Source organism: Dictyostelium discoideum (assembly GCF_000004695.1).
Source record: "Dictyostelium discoideum AX4 chromosome 5 chromosome, whole genome shotgun sequence".
Lineage (NCBI taxonomy): Eukaryota > Evosea > Eumycetozoa > Dictyosteliales > Dictyosteliaceae > Dictyostelium > Dictyostelium discoideum.
Window position 1 is genome coordinate 630,921 of NC_007091.3, and position 26,354 is coordinate 657,274.

Consider the following 26,354-nt stretch of genomic DNA (forward strand, 5'->3'; position numbering starts at 1 on the left):
TATGGTAATTGAACCTAGTTCGACCACTGGTGAAATTTGTGAAAAATTTGCCAAAAAATTATTTTTAGAAGATTCAGAAGTTGTACAATTCAGTTTATTTATTTTTGAAGGTGGTGGTAAGTTTAATTATTTAATTATTTATTTTTTTTTATTTTTTTTATTTTTTTTTTTTTTTTTTTTTTTTGATACTGATAAAACAGATATTAATAAAAAAAATAAAAAACTTTTTTTAGTTAGACATCAATTAAAAAATACAGATTTTCCATTTGATTATTTAATAAAATATGAAAAAAAAGATTATAAATTTTTCTTTTTAAATCCAAATGGTGAATTCATTAGTTTTGATAAAGATAAACAAGTAAAGAAATCACAATCAGCATCAACAAGTGGATCAGCACCACCTAAAAAAGAACCACCCAAACCACAAGAATTACAACAAAAACAACATATATCCAAAGGTAAATCTGGTTGGTTATTAAGAAAAAGACCGGGCAGATATGATAAATTGTATTCAGTTAGTAAAGCCGATAAATATTTAAGACTTTATGAGAATGAAGATACAGATAATGATCCACTTTATGAATTATCATTAGAGAACTCAATCATTGAATTAAAACAAGATCTTCATCTTCAATTAACATTAGGTAATTCTGAAAGATATATATTCACACATGAATCTGAATCAGAGATAGTATCATGGGCACAAGAATTACAAGCAACAATGAATTATACACCAGGTAGCAGCAGCAGTGGATCTAAAACCAATATTATTAAAAATTCATCACCAATGGGTGGTATGCTAATGGGGGGAGGTGGTGGTGGTGGTGGATATATTCCAAGTACAAAGGATTTAGGTGTAAAATTACAATCAAAAGCAGAGAATACTACAACATTAGTATCAACATTAATTCAATGGGTTAATCATATATTGGAAGGCAAAGGAATAAAGGTGGAAGAAACAGAGGTTTTAAGTGCATTTAGTGATGGTATTGTATTTATAAATTTAATCGAAGATTTATTTAATCAAACCATTTCATATCGTAAAGGTAAATCAGTGTACGAAATGCAAAGTAATATCGATAAATGTTTGGATGTATTGAAAACAAAATGTGGTTGTGACTATGGTAAAATCTTGTCATCGGATGTATCCGAGTGTAAAGTTGCCAAAATTATCGTACGTATTCTTTGGTCAATGTTTGTTGGCTATTTCTGTAATTGTGAAGGCAAAGAATTTAACATGCGTGATAAATTGATTTCATGGTGTTCCACTATCGTTTTACAAGAATCATCTAAACAAATCATTGTAGAGTCACCATCATCATTGCGTAATCCAATGGTATTCGCTGTGTTGGTTAATAAATTTGCCGGCTCAACAACATTGGATTTCAATGCATTGCAAAAGATTAAATCAAAACAAGATCAAGCTCAACAAATTATTGAAGCCGCTTTTAATTACCTATCGATTCCAATGGTTGTAGATAGTTCATTTTGGAATGATGATCAATTGGATGAGAAATCCTTCTTAATTTATCTTTCATTCTATTACATCTATTTATCAGGTCAAGAAGAAGAGAAATCTAAATTCCTTCAATCTTGTATCAATCCAAGACCATCGGTTGAACCTGAACAAACAATTAGTATTCGTGATAAACAATTAAAATTAATGAGAGAGAAAAAAGAAGAAGAAGATAGATTAAAAAAAGAAAAAGAAGAAAAAGAAAAAGAAGAAAAAGAAAAATTAGAAAAAGAATCATCTGCTGCTGCTGCTGCTACTTCTTCAATTGCATCAACTGCTAATAGTAATAGTACTGAACCACCAAAACCAACCACTGTTCCTTTAAAAAAAACAATTTCAAAATTACCACCAAGAAAATTACCACCAACTGTTTCATCTCCAACAACAACAACAACAACTACTGTACCAACTACTGTACCAACTACTGTAACAACAACAACAACAACAACCTCACCAACAACATCACCAACATTAACACCAAAACAACCAATTGGAACAACAATCAAAAAACCAGCAACTGCACCATTAAAATTGAAACCAGTTGCAAAACCTTTACCACAACCAACACCATCATCATCAACATCAACTACAACAACACCAACAACAACACCATCATCACCAAAACCAACACCAGTACCAAGAACGCCACAATTAGAAAAAGAAAAACAAGATAGACTTGAAAAAGCTAGACTTGAAAAAGAAAAAGCTGAAAAGGAGGAACAAGAATTTTTAAAACAACAACAAGAAGAAGAAGAAGAAGAACAAAGATTATTATTAGAACAACAAAAACAACAACAAGAGGGACAAGAAAGATTAAGAAAAGAAGAAGAAGAACAACAACAACAAAGAGAATTAGAAGAAAAACAAAGACAAATTGATGAGGAAGAAGCAGAAGAAGAAGCAAGAATTAGAGAATTAGAAGAAGAAGCTAGAAAATCTAAAGAAAGATTAGAAAAAGCTAGATTAGATAAACTTGCTAAAGCTCAAAAAGAAAGAGAAGATAAAGAAAGAGAAGAAAAAGAGAAAAAAGAAAAAGAAGAAAGAGAGAGAAAAGAAAGAAAGCATGATGAAAACGATATGGATACATTTAAATTATTAGAGGATATCGTATCATCTTCATCTTCACCAACTATAACACCACCACAATCACTTCATTCATCACAAATAATTAGAACTACAATCGAAGAGGATGATCAAACAAATTCAGAATTGGAAATGTTCCAAAATGAATATAATAGATTACAAGATGAAGAAGAACATATTAATAGTTTCCTTAAATTAGGTAGTAGTGGTAGTAATAACAGTAATAATAATAATAATAACAATAATAATAAATCTGGTGCATCATCAGTAACAGAATCAGTAACAACAAATAAACATAAATCAATTGATATTCTTTCTGATAATTCATCAGTTTTATCATCATTAGATGATATTATTAATAGTATTGATAAGAAAACATCTGCAACAACAAGTGATAGTTTTAATCTTTCAACAAGTTCAACTTCACTTTCATTTTTACCAAGTTCACCAGATTTATCTACTAATAGTACATTTACTACTAATAACAATAATGATGATGAAACTAAAGCAAGATCATTAACTTCAAAAGCTAGAAAACCATTACCAACTTTAACTAAAGAACAACAAAGTATAATTGATAAACAAACTGGTTTAGTTAGTAAACAATCAACAAATAATGAATCAAATGAACAACAACAACAACAACAACAACAACAACAATTACAACAACAACAATCATCTCAAAATTCTACAACATCAATTTCAACTGTAAACCCATCAAATTTATCGATAAATAATGAAGAAAAAGAAAAAGAATCAGAACCACATAAACCACCACCAAAAAATACACAAGGTAGAGTTGTGGTTAGAATTTGTTTAGAAGGTTTTGGTGATGTTTTATTTTGTAGTTTTGCAATTGGTTATGATACTTTATGTGGAACAGTTAGAGATATGGTAATCAAAAAGATGAAAGTGTCATCCACTGAAGAATTCGAATACTCATTACACATCGTAAGAGATGGTTTAGAGAGAGTTTTGGATGATGATGAAATTTTATTAGAAGCTGAAGATAAAATCGATAGATTTGTTTTCAAAAAGAATGATATCGATCGTAGATTATTAATTTCAAATCATAGACCTGTGTCATCAAAATAAAAATAATGAAAATATAATAAATAAAATAAATAAAACAAAACTGATGAAATATTAAAATAAAAAAATAATAATTGGTATTAAAATAATAACAATATCAAAAATAAATAAATAAATAAATAAACAAACAAACAAACAAAATAAGTAAAAATAAAAATATTATTGCTATCCTATTTGTAGTTTTCTTTCTTTCTTTCTTTCTTTCTTTTTTTAATTACATTTAAAAGTTAACTTTTATTATATTGATTACATTATTCTTCTTTCTTTTTAAATTGTTCTTTTTGTTTTTGTTTTTGTTTTTTGTTTTTCTATTTATAGTTCTTTTTTTTTTTTTTTTTTTTTTTTTTAAACCTCATGATTATGGGGAATCACTTTACTTTTCCTAAAATCATAAATAAAATACATGAAAAATAATGAAACGGCTTGAATAACGCTATTTACATATATTAAATATGTCAAAGTTGAAATAGGTGGTATAATTAAACACACTGAATTTATATATAAATAATGAATTGATTAAAATGTATTCTTTTATATTAAATTATTATTATTATTATTATTTTTAATATACATACTTAAAACACCAGCAATTCCTCCAATAAAATTTAAATATTGTGAAGGTAATGATACTCCTGTTGTTGATTTCGATTGGTAACATAAAATTACTTGTGGTAAATGACTTAATAATTGAGTAATCGGTTTAAATGAATTTGTAATAACTAAAATAACAATAACAATAACAATAATAATAATAACAATAATAATAATAATAATAATAATAATAATAATAATAATAATAATAATAATAATAATAATAATAATAATAATAATAATAATAGTAATAATGAAACTTTAATATAATTGTCTCTCTTTTTTATATCTCTATCTATATATTTATCTTTTTTTTTTTTTTTTTTTTTTTTTTTTTTATATTTATTTTTAAATATTTAAGTCAACTTACACATTGTATTTGGATATTGTAAACCAATTAAAAAAGGTATTATTGGGAAACCAATCCAAGGTAAATATTTTGTTGCACCTTTGATGGTATCATAGATTGAAAATTGAAACATGAAAATTGTATGTTGAAATACATTTATTAAACCATAAAATACGATTGGCATTGATTCACCAGTTAACCAACTATTTACAAAAAGGAATGATGCACCAACTAATTTTATGATTATACCTGATGATGAAAATCCCTGTACTGATTTCCTTTTAAAATTTAAATACATCTGTGGTAAATATTGTATTCCAAATAATATACTTGAAAGTATACCAAGTATATAATATAATAATTCAAGTTTATATGATATCTCTACATTTTGATCCATTATTTTTAAAATTTGATTTATTTATTTATTTATTCGTGTATGTGTGTATGTGTGTATGTGTGTATGTGTTTATGTTTATATACTATGTGTATATGTGAATGTATTTATAGTATGTATATTTGTATGTAAAAAAGAATAAAAAAAAAAAAAATATATATATAAATATATATAAATATATTTTCGTATATGTATTATTTTAAAAGTTTTTTTTTATTTTTTTTTTTAATCTATTATTTATTTATGCAAAACATGATATTATTTATATTTGTTATTTTAAAAAGTTTTTTTTTTATTACTATTGGAAGAGAGTTTTGTGTAGGTGCATAATCACATTAATTTTTAGAGTGAAAAATTGAATGTGTGTGAAAAAAAAAAGATAAAAAAAAAAAAGAAAAAACTTTTTTTTAATTTGACAGAAGTGATATTTTTTTATTTTAGACGTTGCAACTATGATTTTTTTTATTTTTTTGGAAGATGAAAATAATAATTTTTATTTTATTTTTTTTAAAATAGTATTTCGATCTATTTATATCCTTTTTTTTTTTTTTTTTTTTTTTTTTTTTTTTTTTATTATAAATTTTATTGTTTTTATTGTTTTTATTATTTTTATTGTTTTTATTTTTTTTTTTTTTTCATTAATCTTTATTTAAATGAGAAGATAAATCAGAAGAAGAAGTGAAAGGAGAGAATAAAGAAGAAGTTGAATTAAATTGTAATGGATTAATTGTGGTACCCATAGTAGCTTGAGCGATTTGAGTATAGTTATTTATATTTGTAAGTTTTTCCCATTCTGGTATTAATTGTGAACGTTTGAATTGTGAAGGAGCATTTAAATAGGATTCTAAAGTGATTTTACTATGAACATGTTCTAAAGCATTGGCAAGTATTGAACCACCTAACCAAGAGAGATAATTATTTTCAAATGGATGATTTATAAACTGAAAATGACCAATTAAACCAAATAATTCATTTCTATAGATTGAATTCTCATTCATTTTTAATTGTCTATGTAATTCTAAAACTAATCTCTTTTTAAAACCAGCCAACATAGTTGTACCACCTAATAATAAAATATTATGTGATAATGGTTTCCTTTGATCATGTTCACATTTTAATAATGTATTTAAAATTGTTGTTGCAATATTACCTTCTTCTAAATTTTCATCATCATCCTCTTTATTATTATTATTATTATCATTATTATTTACATCTTTATATAAAACATCAACTAAACCTTTTCTAATATTATTACCATCAATTAATATTGAATATTCTTTTGAAATTCTATAATTTATATTATTAATTTCAATATTGTTATTATTTTTATTTTTAAAACTACAAAAACAACATCTTGTAATTATATCTTCTAATAGTTGAATTGAATTTAAGATTTTATCATTTAAAAGTTGATTACAAATCATTGAATCAGTGATTGATTGATTATTTTGATTATCTATGATTATACCATTGGTAATATTTGATTGTAAGTATTGTTTCAATTGATTGATTAATGATTCTGATCCTAATGATATTGATTTATATGCTTTTAGAATGCCAACACCTTCATAGATTGGTAATACTCTTGTCTCTGAGAAACCACTATCAATTAATAATGCCGTAGTTCTTAATGTTGGTATTAAACTTGCTGTTGGATTTATAAATACAATTAATGGTACTCTATATTGTTCAAATAAAACTGATACCATACTCTCTCTAAATAATCTTGGTAAAAATATATTTTCAACTATAATTATTTTTCTTTCGTCTGATTTACATAATAAATAACTATTTATTAAATATTATAATTAAAATAAATTAATATGTTAAAAATAATTATTAAATAAAATAATAAAATAAATTATTAAATAAATAAATAAACGAAAAATAAATAAAAAAAAAATAAAAAATAATAATAACAATAATAATAATAATAATAATAATAATAATAATAATAATAATAATAATAATAATAATAATAATAATAATAATAATAATAATAATAATAATAATAATAATAATAATAATTTCTAATAAACTTACTTACTTTAAAAATATAGTTTTAAAAAATATAAATAAAGATTCTTTTAATTGAGATTGTGTTGGTAATTTTGTAGGTATTTGATTTGTTGTAGTTATTGTTTCATTATCTGATGTAATTTCTTTTTTAAAATTATCAAATGATGCACCACCTGATAAATAGCTTGAAATATTTAATGGTAATAGATTGGTTGGAATAATAAATCTTGGTGAGCTTTCTGGTGAATATCCACATTTTGTATATCTACCACCTATCTCTAAAACAATTGATGATTTACTATCCATTTTTTAAAATGATTTTTATATTCTGAAAAAAAAAAAAAAAATCAAATTTTTGTTTTTTTTTTTTTTTTTTTTTTTTTTTTGAACTTATAAAAAAAAAAAAAAATAAAAAAAAATTTTAAATAATAGTTTTTATTTTTTCCCCTTCTCTTTAAGAAAAAAATATAAAAAATACAAATTTAATCTGTTTTTTTTTTTTAGGTTTTATAAAAATATGATTTTCTTTTTGGGTTTTTTTTTTTTTTTTTTTCTAAATTTTAATGTTTTATCAATAAAAAAAAAATAAAATAAAATAAAAAAAATTGGAAAATAAAAAATCCACTATGTTCACACAAACTAATTTTTTAATTTTATAAATAGATTTTTTTTATTTTTTTTATTTTTTTTTATTGTGGTGGCATATAAATTTTATCATTTCCAATTGGAAATTCTTGATCATCAGGTAAATTAGAGAAATAATGATTAATGTATTCATCAGAAACATCTTCTAAAGTTTGAGGATCCCATTTTGGATTTTGATCTTTATCAATGATAACTGATCTAACACCTTCAATGAATTCATTATTTGATAATGATCTAATTGCTAATCTAAATTCCATAAAGAAACATTCCTCTAATGATTTCAAAGCTCCATCTTTGATTTGACGAAAAGCAATCTTTACAGAGGTTGGTGATTTCTTTCTAATTAATGAAATGATATCATTTGACCATTGTGTATTTGTTCTAGATAGTTCATTCATAATTTCTTCTATTGAATTAAAACGATTTGAGAAACATTTAACAATTTGATCCCAATCCTTTAATAATGGTGCTGGTGTTGGTGGTACACTTGCATACTCATTAATTATAGATTCTATTAAATTAATATCTTGATGATGTACCAATGATTTCAATTTAATCTCTAATTCATTCAATTTCGATGAATGAACATAATGTGTTGCAACTCCAAATTCAATACAATCTGCACCTGTTAATGATTTACCTGTAATTGCAATATAATTTGCAATTGCATCTTTTTTTAATCTACTTAAAAAATAACTTGCTCCAACATCTGGGAATAATCCAATTGCTTTATTTTTTAAATAAATTAATATACGATATATAAATTTAATTTATAGTTTTTTTTTTAAAAATAATAATAATAATAATAATAATAATAATAATAATAATAATAATAATAATAATACATACAAACTTCTGGCATTGCCCAAGTTGTTTTTTCAGTTACAACTCTAATTGGTGAATGAATTGAAATACCTAAACCACCACCCATAGAAATACCATCCCAAATTGCAATTCTTGGTTTATTTACAGTTGCAGCGGTATAATCCAAGTTGTACTCTTTTGAAAAGAAATAACGTGGGAATAATAAACCGATGGCACGAGTTTGTTGTGAGAGTTCTTTAATGTCACCACCTGCACAATAGGCTCTACCATTGCCTTTGATAATCATTAATGATAACTTTGGATTATCTCTATAGGATTGAAATACTTTATTTAAGTTTACAAATAAATTGGTATTTAATACATTCAATGATTTTGGTCTATTCAATGTCAATGTAAGCGTTTGATTTTCAATTGATGTTAAATGAAATGGTTCTTTCTTATTTAATTCCTCTTGTTGTGCTTGATATTCAAAAAGTTTCTTTAAATCTGCATTTGTTGGTTTAAATGAATCTTTACTTTTATCTTGTTGTGCTTTACTATAAGTCATAGATGAATTTGTTGTGGATGATAAACTTCCAACTATATGATTTCCAATTGTATTTATTCTTTTAATTGTTTTTTCCATTATTTTTTTAAAAAAAAAAAAAAAAAAAAAAATTTATATATTTATTTAATTTATTTAATTTATTTATTTATTTTTATATTACAAATAATACAAAAACACTTAATATTGAGTAATAAGTGTGTTAAATAAAAAGATTTAATTTTTTTTTTTTTTTTTTAAATTTTTTAATTTTTTTAATTTTTTAATTTTTTTAATTATTTTTTTTCATTTTTTTTTTTTTTTTTTCAAAAAAGCGCAATCAATTGCTTTAAAAAGAAATTTATTATTTTTTTATTTTAATTTTTTTAATTTTTTATTTAACAAATTAAATAATAATAATAAAGACATAAATATAGAAAATAATAATTTTTTATACATTTTTTATTTTATTTAATTTCTTTTTTTTTTTATTTTTTTTTTTTTTAAAAAATATTTTTTATATGATAAAAAGAAATGATAATGATAATGGCTCAATTAAATCAATATCATCTAAACCAAAATTCTTAAAAGAAAATGAATTAGAAGTAGAAGACAAATTAACCATTTTTTACCCAAAAACACCACGTCGTGGTAAAGTTAAAATCTCTTGTGATAGTCAATATTTCTCATTTCAAGATTTAATTCGAATTTATCCAAAATCAGATTTAAAAAATAATAACTATGTTTATTACAATCCTATTAAAAATAATAATAATAATAATAATAATAATAATAATAATAATAATAATAAAAATAATAATAATAATAATAATAATAATAATAATAATAATAATAATAATAATAATAATAATAATAATAATAATAATAATAATAATAATAATAATAATAATAATAATAATAATAATAATAATAATAATAATAATAATAATAATAATAATAATAATAATAATAATAATAATAATAATAATAATAATAATAATAATAATAGTAATAATGAAGAAAGTGATATAGTATCAAATTGCATTGATAAATTGAAAGGAGAATTATCATCTTCATCATCATTAAATGAATTACCAAAACCATCAGATATCTTTAATTAAAGTTGATTTAAAAGTTTAAATGGCGATGTAGATTATAAGGAATTAGTTAAAAAGCATATTCAAGAACAATGCAAAGATTAATCATTTATTTTAGTCTAAAATATATTCTAATAAAAGTATATTTTACAAATATATAGAATTTTAAAGTATTTTCCTTTTTTTCTTTTTTTTTTTTTGGTTTTTTTTTATCGGACCAACTTTTCCATTATTTTGGTTTTTTTTTTATTAGAAACAATTTTTCCATTTTTTTTTTTTTTAAAAGAAAAGAAAAAAAAAAAAAAAAAAATAGAAAAAAAAAAAAAATAGAAATAAAAAAAAAAATAAAGGTATTCTTTTTTTTTTTTCCAAGAGTTAATCCGGTAGTCAATATGAAAGAAATATTTAAAAAATTTAAAGATATAAAAGAGAGAGAAAAAATAGAAGAAATAAAATTTAAAAATGGAGAAAAGAAGGATACCAATAATTCATCATCTATTGAAGAACTATATGAATATATAAGTGATTTACATAAAAAACAAGAAGAATATCAAATTGATCAATCATTAAACCAATTAGCAAATGAATATAAAAAATCATTACTTTGTGATATTATAAATAATACCAATAACAATAATAATACCAATAATAATAATAATAATAATAATAATAATAATAATAATAATAATAATAATAGAGAATTATCAGGAGTATTTGAAAATTTATCAATAATAAAATATTTAATTTCAAATAAAAATAAAAATCAAAGTAGAGTATCAACATCTCATCTAAATTTAATAGTTCAAATACTAGGTAAATCATATGGTCATTTTTATTTAGTTTCAGATTTTTCATTCAAGTACTTATTGGAATGTAGCTTTCAATATGGGTTGGATGTAAAGATTTATATGGTTTTTAAAATTAATTCGATAAAGATAATGGAAAATGAAATAGTTATTGATGACTTCAAATTTTTAGATCAACCAAATAAACAAATTGGTACAAATATAATCAATCATCCATTTTATCATAGTTTTGTTGATTACCATAGAAACCTTTTTGAAGATGATGAAATCATTGAAGAGATATCACCCTATTCAAGACCAAATTCATTAAAGAGGAAATTTAATGAAATTAAAAATTCAATTAATAATAAAAGTTTTATTGTTGGTACTATTGGTAATAGTTTGGAAATAACTAATTTCAATGATAATCATTCAGAAGTTAAACCATTTAATTGTTTTTTAAATTCAATTTTAGATAAAGAGAAATTAAAATTAGAAAAGAAGAATTTAAATTATAAAATTTCAAAATATTTATTTAAACAATATAAATCGACATCATCATCATCATCATTATCATTGTCATCATCATCATCATCATCATCATCATCATCATCATCATCATCATCATCATCATCATCATCATCATCATCATCATCATCATCATCATCATCATCATCATCATCAATTAATAGTGATCAAATTATTTATTTAAAAAGAAAATCAATGGATTTATTTATTAATTTAATTGAATTAGAATTTATTAGAAAAAAATTTAAAAATTCATTAATAATTAATATTATTGATATTTTTATAATGACCCTAACATTAATTTGTGATTTTAAATTGGTTGGAATTATTCATTCAGATTTTAAAGAATTTTGTGAATTAAATAAAAGTAATGAATTAATTTGGTTAAATGAAAATGTTTTAACTAATACCCTTTATATAATTAATCGTAATATATCAATGGAGAAATTAAAAGATTTACAATTTAATTATTTATTTAATAAAAACAATTTAAATTTTTTTAAAATGGATAAAGAATTAATTAAAATTTATTCAGAACCAGTATCATTTCATAAAACAATTTTAAAAGATGAATTATTTTGTAAAAGTGATTTATTTAAATTGGACTATAAAGAATTAAATTTTGTAGATTCAATTAATTTAACATCTACAGGTTTTATAACAACTACAACAACTTTCAATAGAAATTTTGATAATAATAATAATAATGATAACAATAATAATAATAATGATATTGATAATAATGATAATAATGATAATGGTAGTTATTCAATTACACCATCATTATCATTATTTAAAAAATGTTTTTCACTCTATTCTAATGGATTATTTGATACAGATTTCAATTGGAATGGTACATTTGAAGGTGGTGAAAATGTTAAAATTGTTGTATCTGGTCTTGGAATTTTAAATTGTTTAAGAGCTTTACCAAATAAATCAAATCAATATTATATTAATTCAATTCAAATTAAAAGATTATTATATAAAACTAAATTACCTATAATTATAGTTAATAAAATAATGCAAATGGTTGAAAATCAAGATTATCAATTTAATTCTTTAAAAGATACAAAATTTGATATTCAATTGTTTATAATTATCAAAGATAGTGATCATGATGATGATGATGGTGTTGAAACAAATGAATCATTAGATTTGAATGGTAAAAAAATGATTAAACAAATTATTGATCAATTGAATACAAATTATTTTAAATTTAAAAAAAGTCAAAAAAAAGAAAAAGAAAAAGAAGAATTACAAATAAAATTTTCATTAAATTCAAATTCAATAACATTAATATTTGACGAAAATGATATTTTCATACCAAAAATTCAAATTATATTTAAAATTGGTAGATCAATGGAAGAAATAATTTCATTTTTAAATTTAGATTGTATTCGTTCAGTTTATGATGGTGAAAATGTTTATACTCTTCCACAAACTATTAACTCACTAAATAGATTAATTAATTATATACCAGAATTAAACAATCGAAATGATTCTTATGATCAATCAAAATGTACATACTATGGAATTAGTAATGAAAATAGAGGATATTTTAGAAATATCACTTATAACTATAACCCAAAATACCCACCCTTTGAACTCTATGACAATAAAACAAATGAAATACATGAACATTATTTTGACCAAAATGATGACAATGTCCAAGAATATAATGATATCTTAACCTGTTTTTCAAATTTTAAATTATTTAGAAACAATTTCAAAAGTTCATTTCATCATATTGGTTTAAAATTTTTAAATGAAATGGATAATGAATACCAAAATGATATTTTTCAAACAAATACATTCAAAAGATATGGTGGTATAATATTTGAAAAAAAAAAAAAAAATTTATAAAATAAATTATATCATTATTATCATTATTTTCATTATTTATTATTCTTTTTTTATTTAAAATTAATTTAAAGAAAATGGTATCATAATATTAATTTTCTTTTTATCAAATAATGAATTTGAAATTGATTGTTCTAAATTTGATTTTAATATTTTTGTTTCTTTATTGAATTGGTCAATTTTATTTCTTGATTGACCTAATGTTAAATTTAAATCTTCAATTTTTTGATCACTCTCTATAATTAATTGTGTATATTTAGCAATGTTTTGTTGTTTTTGAGTGAATTGTAAAACTAAACGATCAACAAATTTTTTACTTGATTTAATCTCTAAAATTTGTCTAACTCTAGTATTGGATAGTTTAATCAATATATCACTAATACTCTTTAAATATTCTTTACATTGTGATGTTGATATATCAGTTGATTCATCATTTAATTGATCAATTCCAAACATTGAATTTGATTTCTCCATTTCAAAACATCTATTATTTAAAAAAATTTCTAACTATTTTATTAATACATAAAAAAAAAAATAAAAAAAGATATTAATAATTTTATATATAATTTAAATTTTTTTTTATATATATATATAAAAACATACTTCAAATAATTCATCTAAAAATTGATTCCTTAAAGGTCTAAATTCTAAAATTGTTTCATTTGGGTTAATTGGTTCATCAAATCTATCTTGTTGTTTTTGTTCTTGTTTTTGTTCTTGTTCTTGTTGTTTATCTTTTTCTTCAATTTCAATATTGGGTATAGATTTAAAATTATTATTATCACTTTTACTATTATCATTACCAACATCACCACCACTTTCTACTAATTCAATTGTTGTAGTAATCGAAGAGCCATCAACCATTTCAATTGTATCCATTGAAAAATCATCCCATTCAATATTTTGAGAGTCCAAATCTACTTCACTATCTTCCCAAACTATAACTGGTTGTTCTCCTATTGGTACTACATCCTCTGTAATACACCAATCAATCTCTAAATTTGGTTGATTTTCACTATTTAAATTATTATTATTATTATTATTATTATTATTATTATTATTATTATTATTATTATTATTATTATTATTATTATTATTATTATTATTATTTTCATTATTTTCATTATTTTTATTATTATTATTATCATCTTTAATATTATTATAATTATCTTTAATTTGATCATTTAATTTTATTTTTTGTGGATTTAATATTATTTCTCTTTCTTTCATTGTAACATTACCATGTTTAATTAAAAATAAGAGTAATGGTAATGGTTCTTTACAAGTATCATCCAATTCCTATATTTAGAATATTATATTATTAATACTATTTTCATTAAGATCATAATGATTTTTAAATTGTTGGTTTAGTATTTAAAAAGATTGACTTACAACTTTTGTTAATCTTAAAAAATTGTTATAAAATTCTATTGAATTTGAAACTGATTTATTTGAAGATAGTGAATCAACAACCTCATTAAATAAAGGAGTTAATTGTAATGGTAATTCAATGATTTCTTCACGAATTTTGTCACCTTTTATACCTAAATCATTACACGCTTTTTTAAATGTTGATAATGCCGTTGTTTTATTCTTTAAATATGGTTTTTTTTGATCCTCTTCAATTGTTTTAATTGATTTTTCAATTGTTTTCCTTAAATTTGGTCTTGAATTATATAATTGATATTAAATTAATATTTAATAATATTGGTTTTTTTTTTTTTTTTTTTTTTTATCTATAGATATACATACATTTCATAATTTAAATTATGTGATAAGATTTGACAAGATTCACCAATATGATAATTATCTTTTTCATAAGCTTTAATAACTTCAAACCATTTTTGTGTATTTACATTTGAATAAGCACCGAATAATGTAGTTGCATTACCACCAGGTGCACCTTCAAACTCTTTAAATATCCTTTGACAATCATAATAACTATATTCCTCTTTAGTTACCATCACATTGAAATTAATAAAAATAATAATAATAATAATAATAATAATAATAATAATAATGATAATTAATATTTACTCTTTTCAATTGAAGTGACTTCACATGCATTGTCAATTAATTTTAATATGTTTGATTGTGACCTTTTCCAATGTTGCTGTATCTTTTTTCTATCTGTTAACCATTCTAATAATTTATTACCTGGAACATCAATAATCTCTTGATCATTTCCAACATTTAAAGTTTTAGTTTTAATTCTTGTTGTCATTATTTTTATATTATTCTAAATAAAAAGAAAATTTTTTAATTGAAGTGAAAAATTTTAAAAAAAATTAATTTAAAAAAAAAAAAAAAAAAAAAAAAAATTATAATTTAATTAATTATTATTAATTTAATTGTTTGCTATCTGCAAATATATTTTACAAAATAATTTATTTTTTTAAATTGATATTAGATGTGATTCAATCTTTTTTTTTTGTAGTTTTATTTTATTTTTTTTTTTTTTTGTTTTAATATTTTTGTTGAGTTGGATTTCGATTTGATAATTTCTATTATTTGATGTTTGATTACTATTGTTCATTAAATGGATGGTGATTATTGTCCATCAATTGTATTTGTTTTGGAAATATTTTGTATTTATTTATTGGGTCCAAATCATTTCCCTGGTTTAAAAGTCAATTTATCAGTTTCTAGTGTATTTTATTTACTCTAATTGCTCAATTCTCTTTTATCAAAAAGAATTTTCAACAAAAACAATAACAAAAACAATAACAATAATATATAATAATAATATATAATAATAATAATAATAATAATAATAATAATAGTAATAATAATTCAACTCAAACAGATAAAAAAAAAAAAGCAAATGGATGAAAATCAAATTAATGATAATGAAAAGAAAATAGACAATCTTATTAAAACTACCAATAATAATCCAATAATAATAAAATAAAAGGTTGATCGATTTGTATTATTGAATCTCTTTTTTTCTTTTCTTTTTTTTACTTTATTTTTTATATATCTTGTATTTTTTATTATTAATATTTATTCGTTTACATTATTTAGTGAGTTTCAGTTGGTTTGAGGGTTTCAAAATATGCTTTATAATCAATTTCTTGATTTGAATAATATTTTGGAATATCCAATTCTATTAAAATAATTATTAATATTGTTATTTTGGGTTAGTAAAACAAGTAATGATGATTATGATGATGATGATGATTATGATTATGATTATGATTATGATTATGATTATGATTATGATTATGATTATGATTATGATTATGATTATGATTATGATTATGATAATGGTGGTGGTGATAATGATGGTAGTTATTATAAATTATTATCAATTTACTTTCTCCTTTTAATGGGATAACTTGATGTGGACCAACAACTCTAACTTTGCCTTGTCTAAATAAAGAAACTTTTTGAACTGGATCCATTGAGAAACCGTTTTCTCTTAAAATTCTGTGAAATTGTGGTGATTTTTCGTATCTTATCTCACCTTTATCAGTGCTACCATAAAATCTAAGATATGTTTGTGTTGATCTATATAAAATATAGTGATTATTGATATTAATATTAAAATAAAATATTGTATGGAAATATATGTAAAATTCTAAATTCCCACATTCATATGATCACTTTGGTATATCCATTGCATGAATCGGGGTTTTTTTTTTTTTTTTTTTTTTTTTTTTTAAAAAAAAAATTATTATTTGATACATTACTTATATGTAGTGGCATCATTCACATATTTTCTATTTTCTGGTGTTGGTATTTTATCTAAATGTTCTCTGATATTTTCAATGACTGGTTCACCACGTACAGTTTGCATTTTTTTTTTTTTTTATTATATGTTAATTATATGATTATGAAAATGAAAAAAAAAAATTGAAAAAATTGAAAAAATAAAAATCAAAAAAAATTAAAAAAAAAAATAAAAAAAAAAAAATAAAAATTATATTTTTTTTTAAAATTTTTTGTTTGACAAATGAAAACTTTTGCTGCATATGGAAGAAAATAATAATAATAAAAGTAATAATAATAATAATAATAATAATAATAATAATAATAATAATAATAATAATAATAATAATAATAATAATAATAATTGGCCAAGTGTTCAAAGTATAGAGGATAGAATTAATAATGATATAGAATCATTGAAAAGAGAGAATATTGTTGAAGATTTAAAAATATCAATTAGGTATATAATCTATACACTAATTACCTTACCAGAAAATAATCAAACATTATATGAAAGTAGTTTTGGTGTTTCAAGGTTATGTATGTCAATTGAGAAATTATTAAGTAATAATTTCATTGAAACATATATATCACCCACCCTATGGAGTATAATAACAATCATTCAAAATGAATACCAAATAATAGATAATAGTGATTTTCAAAACATTTTACATCATTCACCATTAATTTTAACAGATTTGGGTAGATCAAGATCATATATTAGACATTTACTAAATAAAAAAATGACTTCAACATTTTTTACTAAACATAATCAATTGTTATTACAAGAAAATTCAAAATTATTGTATGTATTTTTTTTTTTTTTTTTTTCTTTTATTAATTTTATTAAAAAGTTACTTACTTTTAAACTTTTTTTTTTTTTTTTAGAAAATTTTATAAATCCAACTCTGTAGTGTTAGACCCAAAATCAATGTCAGTAGTACTAGATATTTTAAAAAAAGTGGATGATAATAAATTTTCAATAATTGTTCATTCTTCAAGTTTTGATACTCTAATAGATCATAGTTATTTTAGTAGTGATAAAATTCATAATAATAGCAATAATAATAATAACAATAATAATAATTATGATAATGATGATGATGATGATGATAGTGATAATATGATTGAAACCAATATGAATGATACGAATGATATTAATGAATTAACTGACATTAATGAAATTATAAATAATAGAAATAAAACTAATCATCCATCGTCAACAAAAATCAATAATGATGATGATGATAATAATAATAATTTTAATGATCACAATTTAATTATTTCACAGTTTGAATCACCGCCAGAATCTGATGATCTTGATAATAATAATATTAGAATTAATAATAAAATTTTAGAAAAATTAAATAAATTAAAAATCAAAGAATCACCACCACCACAACCACCACAACCATCATCACCTCAAATAATAGAGAAAGAGGATGATATTAACTACAGTGATATTTTGGATAAAAATTTTAAATCAAAAGAAACACCTGCACAAGTTTCCTCATCATCGTCATCAAAAGAAGTGTCAAATCTCTCTGAGAATGATATTAATTATAGTGACCTATTAGATCAAAGTTTTCAATCAAAAACAACAAAAAGTACAAATAAAATCAAAGAGGAAGATATTGATTATAGTGAATTATTAGATCAAAGTTTTACAACATTTAAAACCGGTGCTTTTAAAAATAATGATGAAAATAATGAAAATAACAATAATAGCAATAATAAAGAAAACAATAGTGAACTTAAAAATAATGAATTTCCCTCTCCTTCAAATTTTAATATACAACTACCCATCAATCATAAATTATTATATGAAGAAAATGATGACTATGATTTTTATAATAATAATAATAATAATAATAATAATAATAATAATAATAATAATAATAATAATAATAATAATAATAATAATAATAATAATAATAATAATTTAGTTGGTCAGCAAATAAATAAAAAAACCACTAAAATTATAATTAAAAAGAAAATCATTAAAAAAGTTTCCCAACCAAAGCAAACTCTTGAAAGAGATATTGATTTATAATACAAATTGTAAATAAAGAGTTTTTTTTTTTTTTTTTTTAAAAATTTAAAAATAAAAAAATAAAAAATAGTTAAATTAATAAAATTAATTTACTTTTGGATCAAATGATTTTTTGTTTAGAAATAAACTGGAATGAAATAAATAAAAAAATAAGAAGTCTAAAAATACTTTTGCCTGGGAGGTCACAAATTTTTTAAATTTTTAAGTGATAGATTTTTTTTTTTTTTTTTTTTTTTTTTTTTTTTTTTTTTTTTTTTTAAATTTTGTAAAACTTTAAAAAAATTAATAATATAATTTAAATTTTAAAATAAAAAAATTAAAAATTAAAAATTAAAAATTAAAAATTAAAAATTAAAAATTAAAAATTAAAAATTATTAAATTAAAAAAACTTTTTTCAAACCAATATAAAAATATTTTTAGTTCCCAAAAAAAAAAAAAAAAAAAAAAATGAGTGTAATAGAACCTTTATTATTTGAACACAAACCTCATCAAAAAATTGGTTTTGAAGATAAAATTAAATTCTCACCAAAAGCAATTGATGAATTAGTAAATAAATTTAAAACATTAAAACAAAATGAAGAAGATAATCCAAAAATTGTAAGTTTTTTTTTTTTTTTTTTTTTTTTTGGTTTAAACATAATATGTTATTAATTTATTTCTATATATTTTATAGAAAAAATATATTAAGAAATATGGTATTATTTTACCATTTGAAAATTGTAGATGTTCACTATTTCAAATATTATCAGAAAAAGTGGAATTAAAAGGTCATTGTGGTAATATTATTTATTTATTATCAATATTTGAACAATTTTTAGAATTATTAGATCAATTTAGTGAGATGGCATCAAAATCGGCAAGGGAACGTGTTTCATTCCTAATGATTGAAAAGAAGATTGAAGATATTGAATTAACTCATGAGAAATTCAAAGTGTTGGCATCAAATATTATTGATTCCATAAAAAATGGTACAACACCATTGGAGGAGAACGGTATCGTTCAATTGAATTCATCAAAAATTAAAACCAGAGTTAAAAAGAATTTATTGGTTGGATTGGCATCGACCAGTACTATTTTTGGTGTTGCTGCCATTTCAGTTGGTATTGTTTTAGCACCATTCACGGGTGGCATTACATTATTATCAACTATTGCTGGTATTAGTACAATTGTTGCTGGTGCCGCCACAACTGGTTTAGGTACAATTACAGCTATAGCCGGTACAAGATATTTTAATCAAAAGGAAATTGATATCACCAAATCAATTCAAGCCTTGGAAATGTTAGCTAGTCAAGTAGAAGTATTGGCCGCATCAATTAGTAAAAATCAAAATATTAAAACTCAATTAGATGAAGATTTTGAACAATTGATTCAAAACGAATTGGAATTCTTAAATTTATTCTGTGGTATTTGCTACGAAATCTTAAAGGATCCAGTTATCATACCATTACCAAATAACAATAGAGGTCAATATGAAATCTATTGTAGATGTTGTATAACTGATTGGAATAGTTCTGCTTCAACTTTACCAAAATCAAGATTACCTTTTAAAATTTCTGATTTCCAAGAACCTGATTTTAGAACTAAAGGTGAAGTTCTCAGATTTACTGATTTAGTTAATCAAATGAATTTAAGAATTTCAAAAATTATTGATACTCAAAAAAATGAAAAACAATTTGGATCATCATCTAATCTTACTAAAACTAATTCAAATACTCTTATAAATAAATAAAATATCTATTGTACATTAATAAACTTGAAAAAAAATAAAAAAAAATAAAAAAAAAATTACATCGTTTTTCGTTTTTTCATTGTTTCGTTTTTTCATTTTTTTTTTTTTTTTTTTTTTTTTTCAAAAATGTCCCACAATTATATACAATGGAAGGTTGTAGTTATAGAGAAAGAAGCATTCATTTCAAAAAATTCGAACAATTAAATGGGTACCCAAATACTCTATCTTAAATTTAATTGGATAGAGTCGTTCCTGTACCCAAGAAAAACCTTTACATAATGGTAAAACACTGACTTGAATGCACCTCGCGATTTCTTGTTGGTACTTGGATTGTATTACATTCCCTAAAAATTAAAATTAAAAGAAAAAACAAATAAATAAAATTAAAAATATTTTTATTGAAAAAAAAAACTTTTTGTTTGTGAGTTAATTATTTTTATAAGAATAGTTACATTATTTAAATGTTTTTTTTATTTATTTATTATTTTTAATTTATTCCTCAAAAAATAAATAAATAAATAATAAATAATTAAATTAATTTTATTAACTTATGAATATATATTTTAATATTTAAAAAAAAAAAAATAATAATTAATTTTATTAATAATATGAATTAATAAATATTTATTTATGTATATATATTTTATTTTTTTATTTTATTTTTTTTTTTTTTATAAAGTATCTAACCAAATTGATTTAAAATCAGAACGTTGTTTAATGAAAATTATTAAATCTTGTTTTGACATTCTAGTTAAAGCACCACCTTCAATTACCAATTTAAAGTTTTCAGGATTAACAAGATGTAATTTTGAAATTTCAAATAATAATTCGAAAGCATCATCAACTTTTTGACTTTTGAATTGTTTTGATAGATTTCTATATTCGGTTAAATCTCTCATTAACTTTAGAGTACCAATACCTTGACCGATTTTAAATTTCTTAAAATGATTGATAAAGACGAATTGAGATTTTAAACCCAACTCTTCGACATAGATATGAAAGTTTTTACCTTGTAAATTAATTTTGGCCATATCATAAAACGATTGAATTAACTTGATAACAGAAGCACAAGTATCGGTTACAGAATTGTCATAATCATCGATTAAATAATCATTTCTACCTTGTGGAAGTAAAGTTTTCTCTATTAATTGTATCATGGTTGTTAATGAATTTTCAAGACCTGTATTTATGGTATTCTCTAATGAGGAGATATTAAAATATAATTGATCGGAACATTGTGATTGAACAATCATTGAAGTTTGAATATGTGGTAAGACAAACACTTGAAACATTGATTGAATTTGACCAACAATTTGATTAATTGATAAAACCACTCTAAACAATTGTGAGATTGAATCTTGAATTGATTTGGTATCAACATTTGATGATGATGATGGAATCATTGGTAATTCGATATATTTATTTAAGACAAACATTGAATATTTTTCAAAGAGATATTCCAACATTAAAAAGAAAATGGTTTTAATATTATCGGCCAATATATTATCCAATGATAATGTATAACTTCTAGTTAAGGCATTCTCAGTTTGTTGTACAAACATTTGAGTGATCTCTGGATTTAAACCATCCTCCAGATACATTGAATATCTATCAAGAGTTTGAAGACGTTCACATTCTTCAACTACATTTGATTGAAATAAACTAACCAAATAAGTTGTCTCCTTTTGAATATAACCTTCTTGATATTGATAGAAAATTGAATTTAACAATTGATTTAAATCCACACCAACTATACCATAGGATTGTAATGGATCAACCAATAACTTTTTAGTACTATTGAATGCATAATGAACCGTTTGTAAAAACATACTAACATTATTACTCTCCAATGATAATACATTCTCTATAAATAATCTAACACGTTGTTCAAATAATCTAATTATTAACATTGCCATTGCTGATGTCTGATTAACAAATACATTTTGAATTACCATTTGTTCGTGTGATACATCTTTTAAAATATCTGTATAAAAAATTTCAAATCTTGTATCAACTATATTATTACCTCTAATTCTATAAATTTTAAAATAAAATAAATATAAGTTAAATCTTATTAAATTGTAAATTTCCTTTTTTTTTTTTTTTTTTTTTTTTTTTTTTTTTTTTTTTTTTTTTTTTTCAATTAAAACTTACAATCTTTTAGTAATATTATTTGCTAAATTTTCATCTTTTCTAAAACTATCAATATCAAAAAACATTTTTAATTTTTGAATATAACGTGAACGACAACGTTCACCACCATTAAAACCATGAAGAGTCGTTGCACATTGTTTCATTTTATCATAATCATTTCTTTCAGCAGCACGTTCAAATTGATTTAATAGATCATTTTCTAATGAATTTGAAATTGATTCAGTTTCTAATTTACCTTGTTTAAAACCAGAGATCTCTTTAATATCCTCTGATACTGATGATAACTTTTTCACCAAATGAGCCAATTCATGAATACGATCAGAATTGGTAAAGATATCGGATCTCTTTGTTATACCACCATTTTCTTCAGATGATGCACCAACACTATTTAATTCCAATAGATAATTAATTAATGATAATGCACCTTGTGCTTTAACTTTTTGTTGATTCACTGAATCTAATTCATCACCAAAATGAACTGCTTTGGTTCCAATTGTATTAACTCCCTTTTCTAATTTCTTAAAATGTTGAAAACATTCTTGATATGATCCTGTTAAATCTTGTAATTTTCTTTTATAATCATAACTAAAATCATTACATTCCTCTGCTAAATCATCTAATCTTCTATCAATCTGAATAAATTTTAAAAAATAATAAAAAAATAATAAAAAATAATAAAAAAAAAAAAAAAAGGTTAGAATATTAATTATTTTAAATGAATCAAAATTGTGTGTGTGTGATACATTACATTACTTTCAAGTTGTGATAATTGTAATTGTGTATTTAAAAATAATTGATTAAATGGAGCAGGTTCAAAATGAAGACCATCTGCACCCATTTGATCATTTACTAATTTACGTGTTAAATCTTCAACAAATGTAACATGTGAAAACTCTGATCCTCTAAACATGTCTGTTGTTAATGATTTTGGTTGTATCTTATTTGGAAATATATATGGTGTTGTTTGTTTTATTGGTGTTGGTTGTTGTTGTTGTTGTTGTTGAATTTGTTGTTGTTGTTGTTGTAGTGTTGGTGGTTGTTGTTGAATTTGTCCTAAATTTGATGATGATGTTGTTGGTGTAGTTGTAGTAGATGTTGATGGTGTAGTAGTGGTAGTAGTGGTAGTAGTGGTAGTAGTGGTAGTAGTAGTAGTAGTAGTAGGAGTAGTAGTAGTAGCAGTATTATTATTATTATTATTATTAGTTGGGGCAGAAGTATTTCTAGTTTGCATTGGTGATTGTGATGGTGATGGTAATGAACTTGGTTTAGCATTTGGATTTTGTATACCTGTTGATGTACCAATTGGACTTGCCATTGAAGGTGATGTAACTGTTATATTTGTTGTTTGAATACTCGCTTGTAAATTATTACCAGATGCAGCAGCTTGTAAATTTGTTGATGTTGTGAATGATGTTTGGCCAACTTTAACTTGTGTTGTTGTTGTTGATATAGTTGGTGATGGTGGTGATGTTGATGTTAAAGATGTTGTATTTGTAGTTGGTTGTGATATACCACCACTACCTCTTAATGCATTTGTTAAAGAAGTTATTGGTGATGATAAAGCTGATAATGTTGGTGATGATGGTTGTTTTTGTGGTGTTTCATTACCAGATGGTGGTGCTAAACCACCTGGTTTTTGTAACTGTTGTTGTTGTTGGATTCTAGATTGAATATTTCTAGCCCATGACATCTTTTTTTTATTTTATTTTATTTTTTTAATATTACAAAATAAATTTAATAATAAAAAAAAAAAAAAAAAAAAAAAAAAAAAAAACAAAAATTATATTTTTTTTTAATTAAAAAAAAAAAAAAAATTAAAAAAATCTTTTTGTTTTTTTTAAAAAAAAATATAAAAAAAATTTTTTGGGACTTATTAATAAAAAACCAGATCAATATTCTAAAATAAATAAATTAATTTGGAAAAATGTTTTAAATAAAAATATCAATAAAATAAATAAAATAAAACAAAATATTTTAAAATATTTTAAAATTATTTTGGATATAACAACAATTATAATTTTTTATTTTTTATTTATTTTTTTTTATTTTTTTTTTTTAAAAAAACGATTAACTCGTCAATTTTTTTTTTTTTTTTTTTTTTTTTTTTTTTTTTTAAAAAAAAATTTAAATAAAAAAATGAAATTTAATAAAATATCTAAAGCATATATTGATTATTTTGGTAAAAATGCAATTACAGATTTAAAAACAATAATTGAAAAGAATATTAATAATGGAAGTTCAATACCAAATATTTTAATTGGTGGTACACAATTAACAGGTAAATCAACAATGGGAAAGAAATTAGCAAATCATTTCTCCAAAGGTAAATTTTATTCAGTTGGTGGATTTTTTAGAGAGGCAGCAGCATTAGCTAATATCTCAATTGCTGAACAATCAAAATTATTACGTATAATTCAAGAGAATAAAGATCAATCATCGGTTGAACATGCTTTAAAAAGATTAGGTGGTAAAAGATTAGATATCGAAATGGATTATAAAACTTGTCAAATAATTTCTGGTATAAATCAAATTAATTTCCAAAAAGAAAAACAAAAAGAAGAAAATTATAAATATTTAGTAATTGAAGGCAGACAACCAGCAACAATGGGATATTTTACAGAATCATTAGGTAGAGAAGATTTAATTAAAATTTATGTAACATGCAGTTCAAGAGAAAGAGCAATCAGATTCATCGGTAGAGAAATTGGTGAACAATATGCTATTGAAGCTAATAAATTTTTACCAACTTCCAGTGAAAAAGTCAATGGACCATTATCAAATTTAACCTATGAAATTTCAAAATTACCAATACCAAATATTGATTTCATTGTAAAAGAATTTGAAAAAAATCAAAATAGAGATGAAGATGATAGACAAAGATATATGTAACTATTAATTTTTTAAAAATAAAAAAAAAAAAAAAAAAAAAAATATATATATATACTAACAATTATTAATAATTTAGAGATTTATATGGTATGGATTACGAAGACATGGGTTATTATGATTTTGTAATTGACACAACTGGTGAAACCTCTGAAAATAATTTCAATAAAGCTATTAAATATTTAAATGATATTAATTTTGAAAAGATATTAAAAAAATAAAATAAAAAAAAAATAAAAATAAAAAATCATTACTGATGTATTAATTAGTCAAGTGATTTTTTTTAATTGTTTTATTTTTTTTTGGTTTTAAATTAAAAATTAAAAAATAAAAATAAAAAAATAAATAATGGAATTATATTAATAAACAAATAACAGATTTACAAATAACTTCTGAGGTTTTATTCCTCTGAATTTTATATCAACATGCAAAGGTTATGGAAAACCTTTAATTTTGAACACTTATTCCAAACTCTCCAACTTTTTTCTTTCAACAAGCAACGTTTTTGCACTT

General features: G+C 21.7%; 12 protein-coding genes across 12 annotated transcripts in view; 6 read left to right on the forward strand and 6 right to left on the reverse strand.

Moving 5' to 3' along the window:
- Positions 1-3,694, forward strand: part of DDB_G0287875 (ras association domain-containing protein) — a gene marked incomplete at both ends in the record, with an annotated part of 3,753 nt that extends 59 nt beyond the window's left edge. Inside the window, 2 exons of the mRNA XM_001134528.1 lie at positions 1-116; positions 234-3,694. The exon at positions 1-116 is cut by the window's left edge and continues 59 nt beyond it. Coding sequence (XP_001134528.1) covers positions 1-116; positions 234-3,694 — 3,577 coding nt within the window. The remainder of the gene's footprint in view (positions 117-233) is intronic.
- Positions 3,695-4,222: 528 nt separating this feature from the next.
- Positions 4,223-5,028, reverse strand: DDB_G0287737 (transmembrane protein; the record flags this gene model as incomplete). Its single annotated transcript, XM_631927.1, has 2 exons — positions 4,223-4,410; positions 4,653-5,028. The coding sequence occupies 2 exons, from the start codon at positions 5,026-5,028 to the stop codon at positions 4,223-4,225; spliced, it is 564 nt and encodes a 187-aa protein (XP_637019.1).
- A 635-nt stretch (positions 5,029-5,663) lies between these two features.
- On the reverse strand, positions 5,664-7,350 carry arpH (actin related protein 11; the record flags this gene model as incomplete). Its single annotated transcript, XM_631928.1, has 2 exons — positions 5,664-6,813; positions 7,073-7,350. 2 exons carry the CDS (start codon positions 7,348-7,350, stop codon positions 5,664-5,666), a joined length of 1,428 nt encoding a protein of 475 aa, XP_637020.1.
- A 383-nt stretch (positions 7,351-7,733) lies between these two features.
- Positions 7,734-9,139, reverse strand: DDB_G0287741 (enoyl-CoA hydratase/isomerase domain-containing protein; the record flags this gene model as incomplete). The annotated part of the gene is made up of 2 exons (XM_631929.1): positions 7,734-8,416; positions 8,539-9,139. The coding sequence occupies 2 exons, from the start codon at positions 9,137-9,139 to the stop codon at positions 7,734-7,736; spliced, it is 1,284 nt and encodes a 427-aa protein (XP_637021.1).
- A 419-nt stretch (positions 9,140-9,558) lies between these two features.
- On the forward strand, positions 9,559-10,158 carry DDB_G0287743 (hypothetical protein; the record flags this gene model as incomplete). The annotated part of the gene is made up of 1 exon (XM_631930.1): positions 9,559-10,158. One exon carries the CDS (start codon positions 9,559-9,561, stop codon positions 10,156-10,158), a length of 600 nt encoding a protein of 199 aa, XP_637022.1.
- A 68-nt stretch (positions 10,159-10,226) lies between these two features.
- Positions 10,227-13,310, forward strand: DDB_G0287877 (hypothetical protein; the record flags this gene model as incomplete). Its single annotated transcript, XM_631931.1, has 2 exons — positions 10,227-10,274; positions 10,485-13,310. The coding sequence occupies 2 exons, from the start codon at positions 10,227-10,229 to the stop codon at positions 13,308-13,310; spliced, it is 2,874 nt and encodes a 957-aa protein (XP_637023.1).
- A 60-nt stretch (positions 13,311-13,370) lies between these two features.
- Positions 13,371-15,531, reverse strand: DDB_G0287745 (DUF733 family protein; the record flags this gene model as incomplete). Its single annotated transcript, XM_002649075.1, has 5 exons — positions 13,371-13,814; positions 13,911-14,606; positions 14,700-14,973; positions 15,060-15,258; positions 15,345-15,531. The coding sequence occupies 5 exons, from the start codon at positions 15,529-15,531 to the stop codon at positions 13,371-13,373; spliced, it is 1,800 nt and encodes a 599-aa protein (XP_002649121.1).
- Positions 15,532-16,327: 796 nt separating this feature from the next.
- On the reverse strand, positions 16,328-17,106 carry DDB_G0287749 (hypothetical protein; the record flags this gene model as incomplete). Its single annotated transcript, XM_631934.1, has 3 exons — positions 16,328-16,413; positions 16,624-16,817; positions 17,000-17,106. 3 exons carry the CDS (start codon positions 17,104-17,106, stop codon positions 16,328-16,330), a joined length of 387 nt encoding a protein of 128 aa, XP_637026.1.
- A 175-nt stretch (positions 17,107-17,281) lies between these two features.
- Positions 17,282-19,071, forward strand: DDB_G0287751 (hypothetical protein; the record flags this gene model as incomplete). Its single annotated transcript, XM_631935.1, has 2 exons — positions 17,282-17,823; positions 17,907-19,071. 2 exons carry the CDS (start codon positions 17,282-17,284, stop codon positions 19,069-19,071), a joined length of 1,707 nt encoding a protein of 568 aa, XP_637027.1.
- A 448-nt stretch (positions 19,072-19,519) lies between these two features.
- On the forward strand, positions 19,520-20,801 carry DDB_G0287879 (hypothetical protein; the record flags this gene model as incomplete). The annotated part of the gene is made up of 2 exons (XM_631936.1): positions 19,520-19,669; positions 19,746-20,801. The coding sequence occupies 2 exons, from the start codon at positions 19,520-19,522 to the stop codon at positions 20,799-20,801; spliced, it is 1,206 nt and encodes a 401-aa protein (XP_637028.1).
- Positions 20,802-21,472: 671 nt separating this feature from the next.
- exoc5 (exocyst complex subunit 5) lies at positions 21,473-24,645 on the reverse strand (the record flags this gene model as incomplete). Its single annotated transcript, XM_001732974.1, has 3 exons — positions 21,473-22,835; positions 22,956-23,587; positions 23,704-24,645. The coding sequence occupies 3 exons, from the start codon at positions 24,643-24,645 to the stop codon at positions 21,473-21,475; spliced, it is 2,937 nt and encodes a 978-aa protein (XP_001733026.1).
- Positions 24,646-25,091: 446 nt separating this feature from the next.
- DDB_G0287753 (hypothetical protein) lies at positions 25,092-26,062 on the forward strand (the record flags this gene model as incomplete). The annotated part of the gene is made up of 2 exons (XM_631939.1): positions 25,092-25,840; positions 25,921-26,062. 2 exons carry the CDS (start codon positions 25,092-25,094, stop codon positions 26,060-26,062), a joined length of 891 nt encoding a protein of 296 aa, XP_637031.1.
- Between the last annotated feature and the right edge of the window lie 292 nt (positions 26,063-26,354).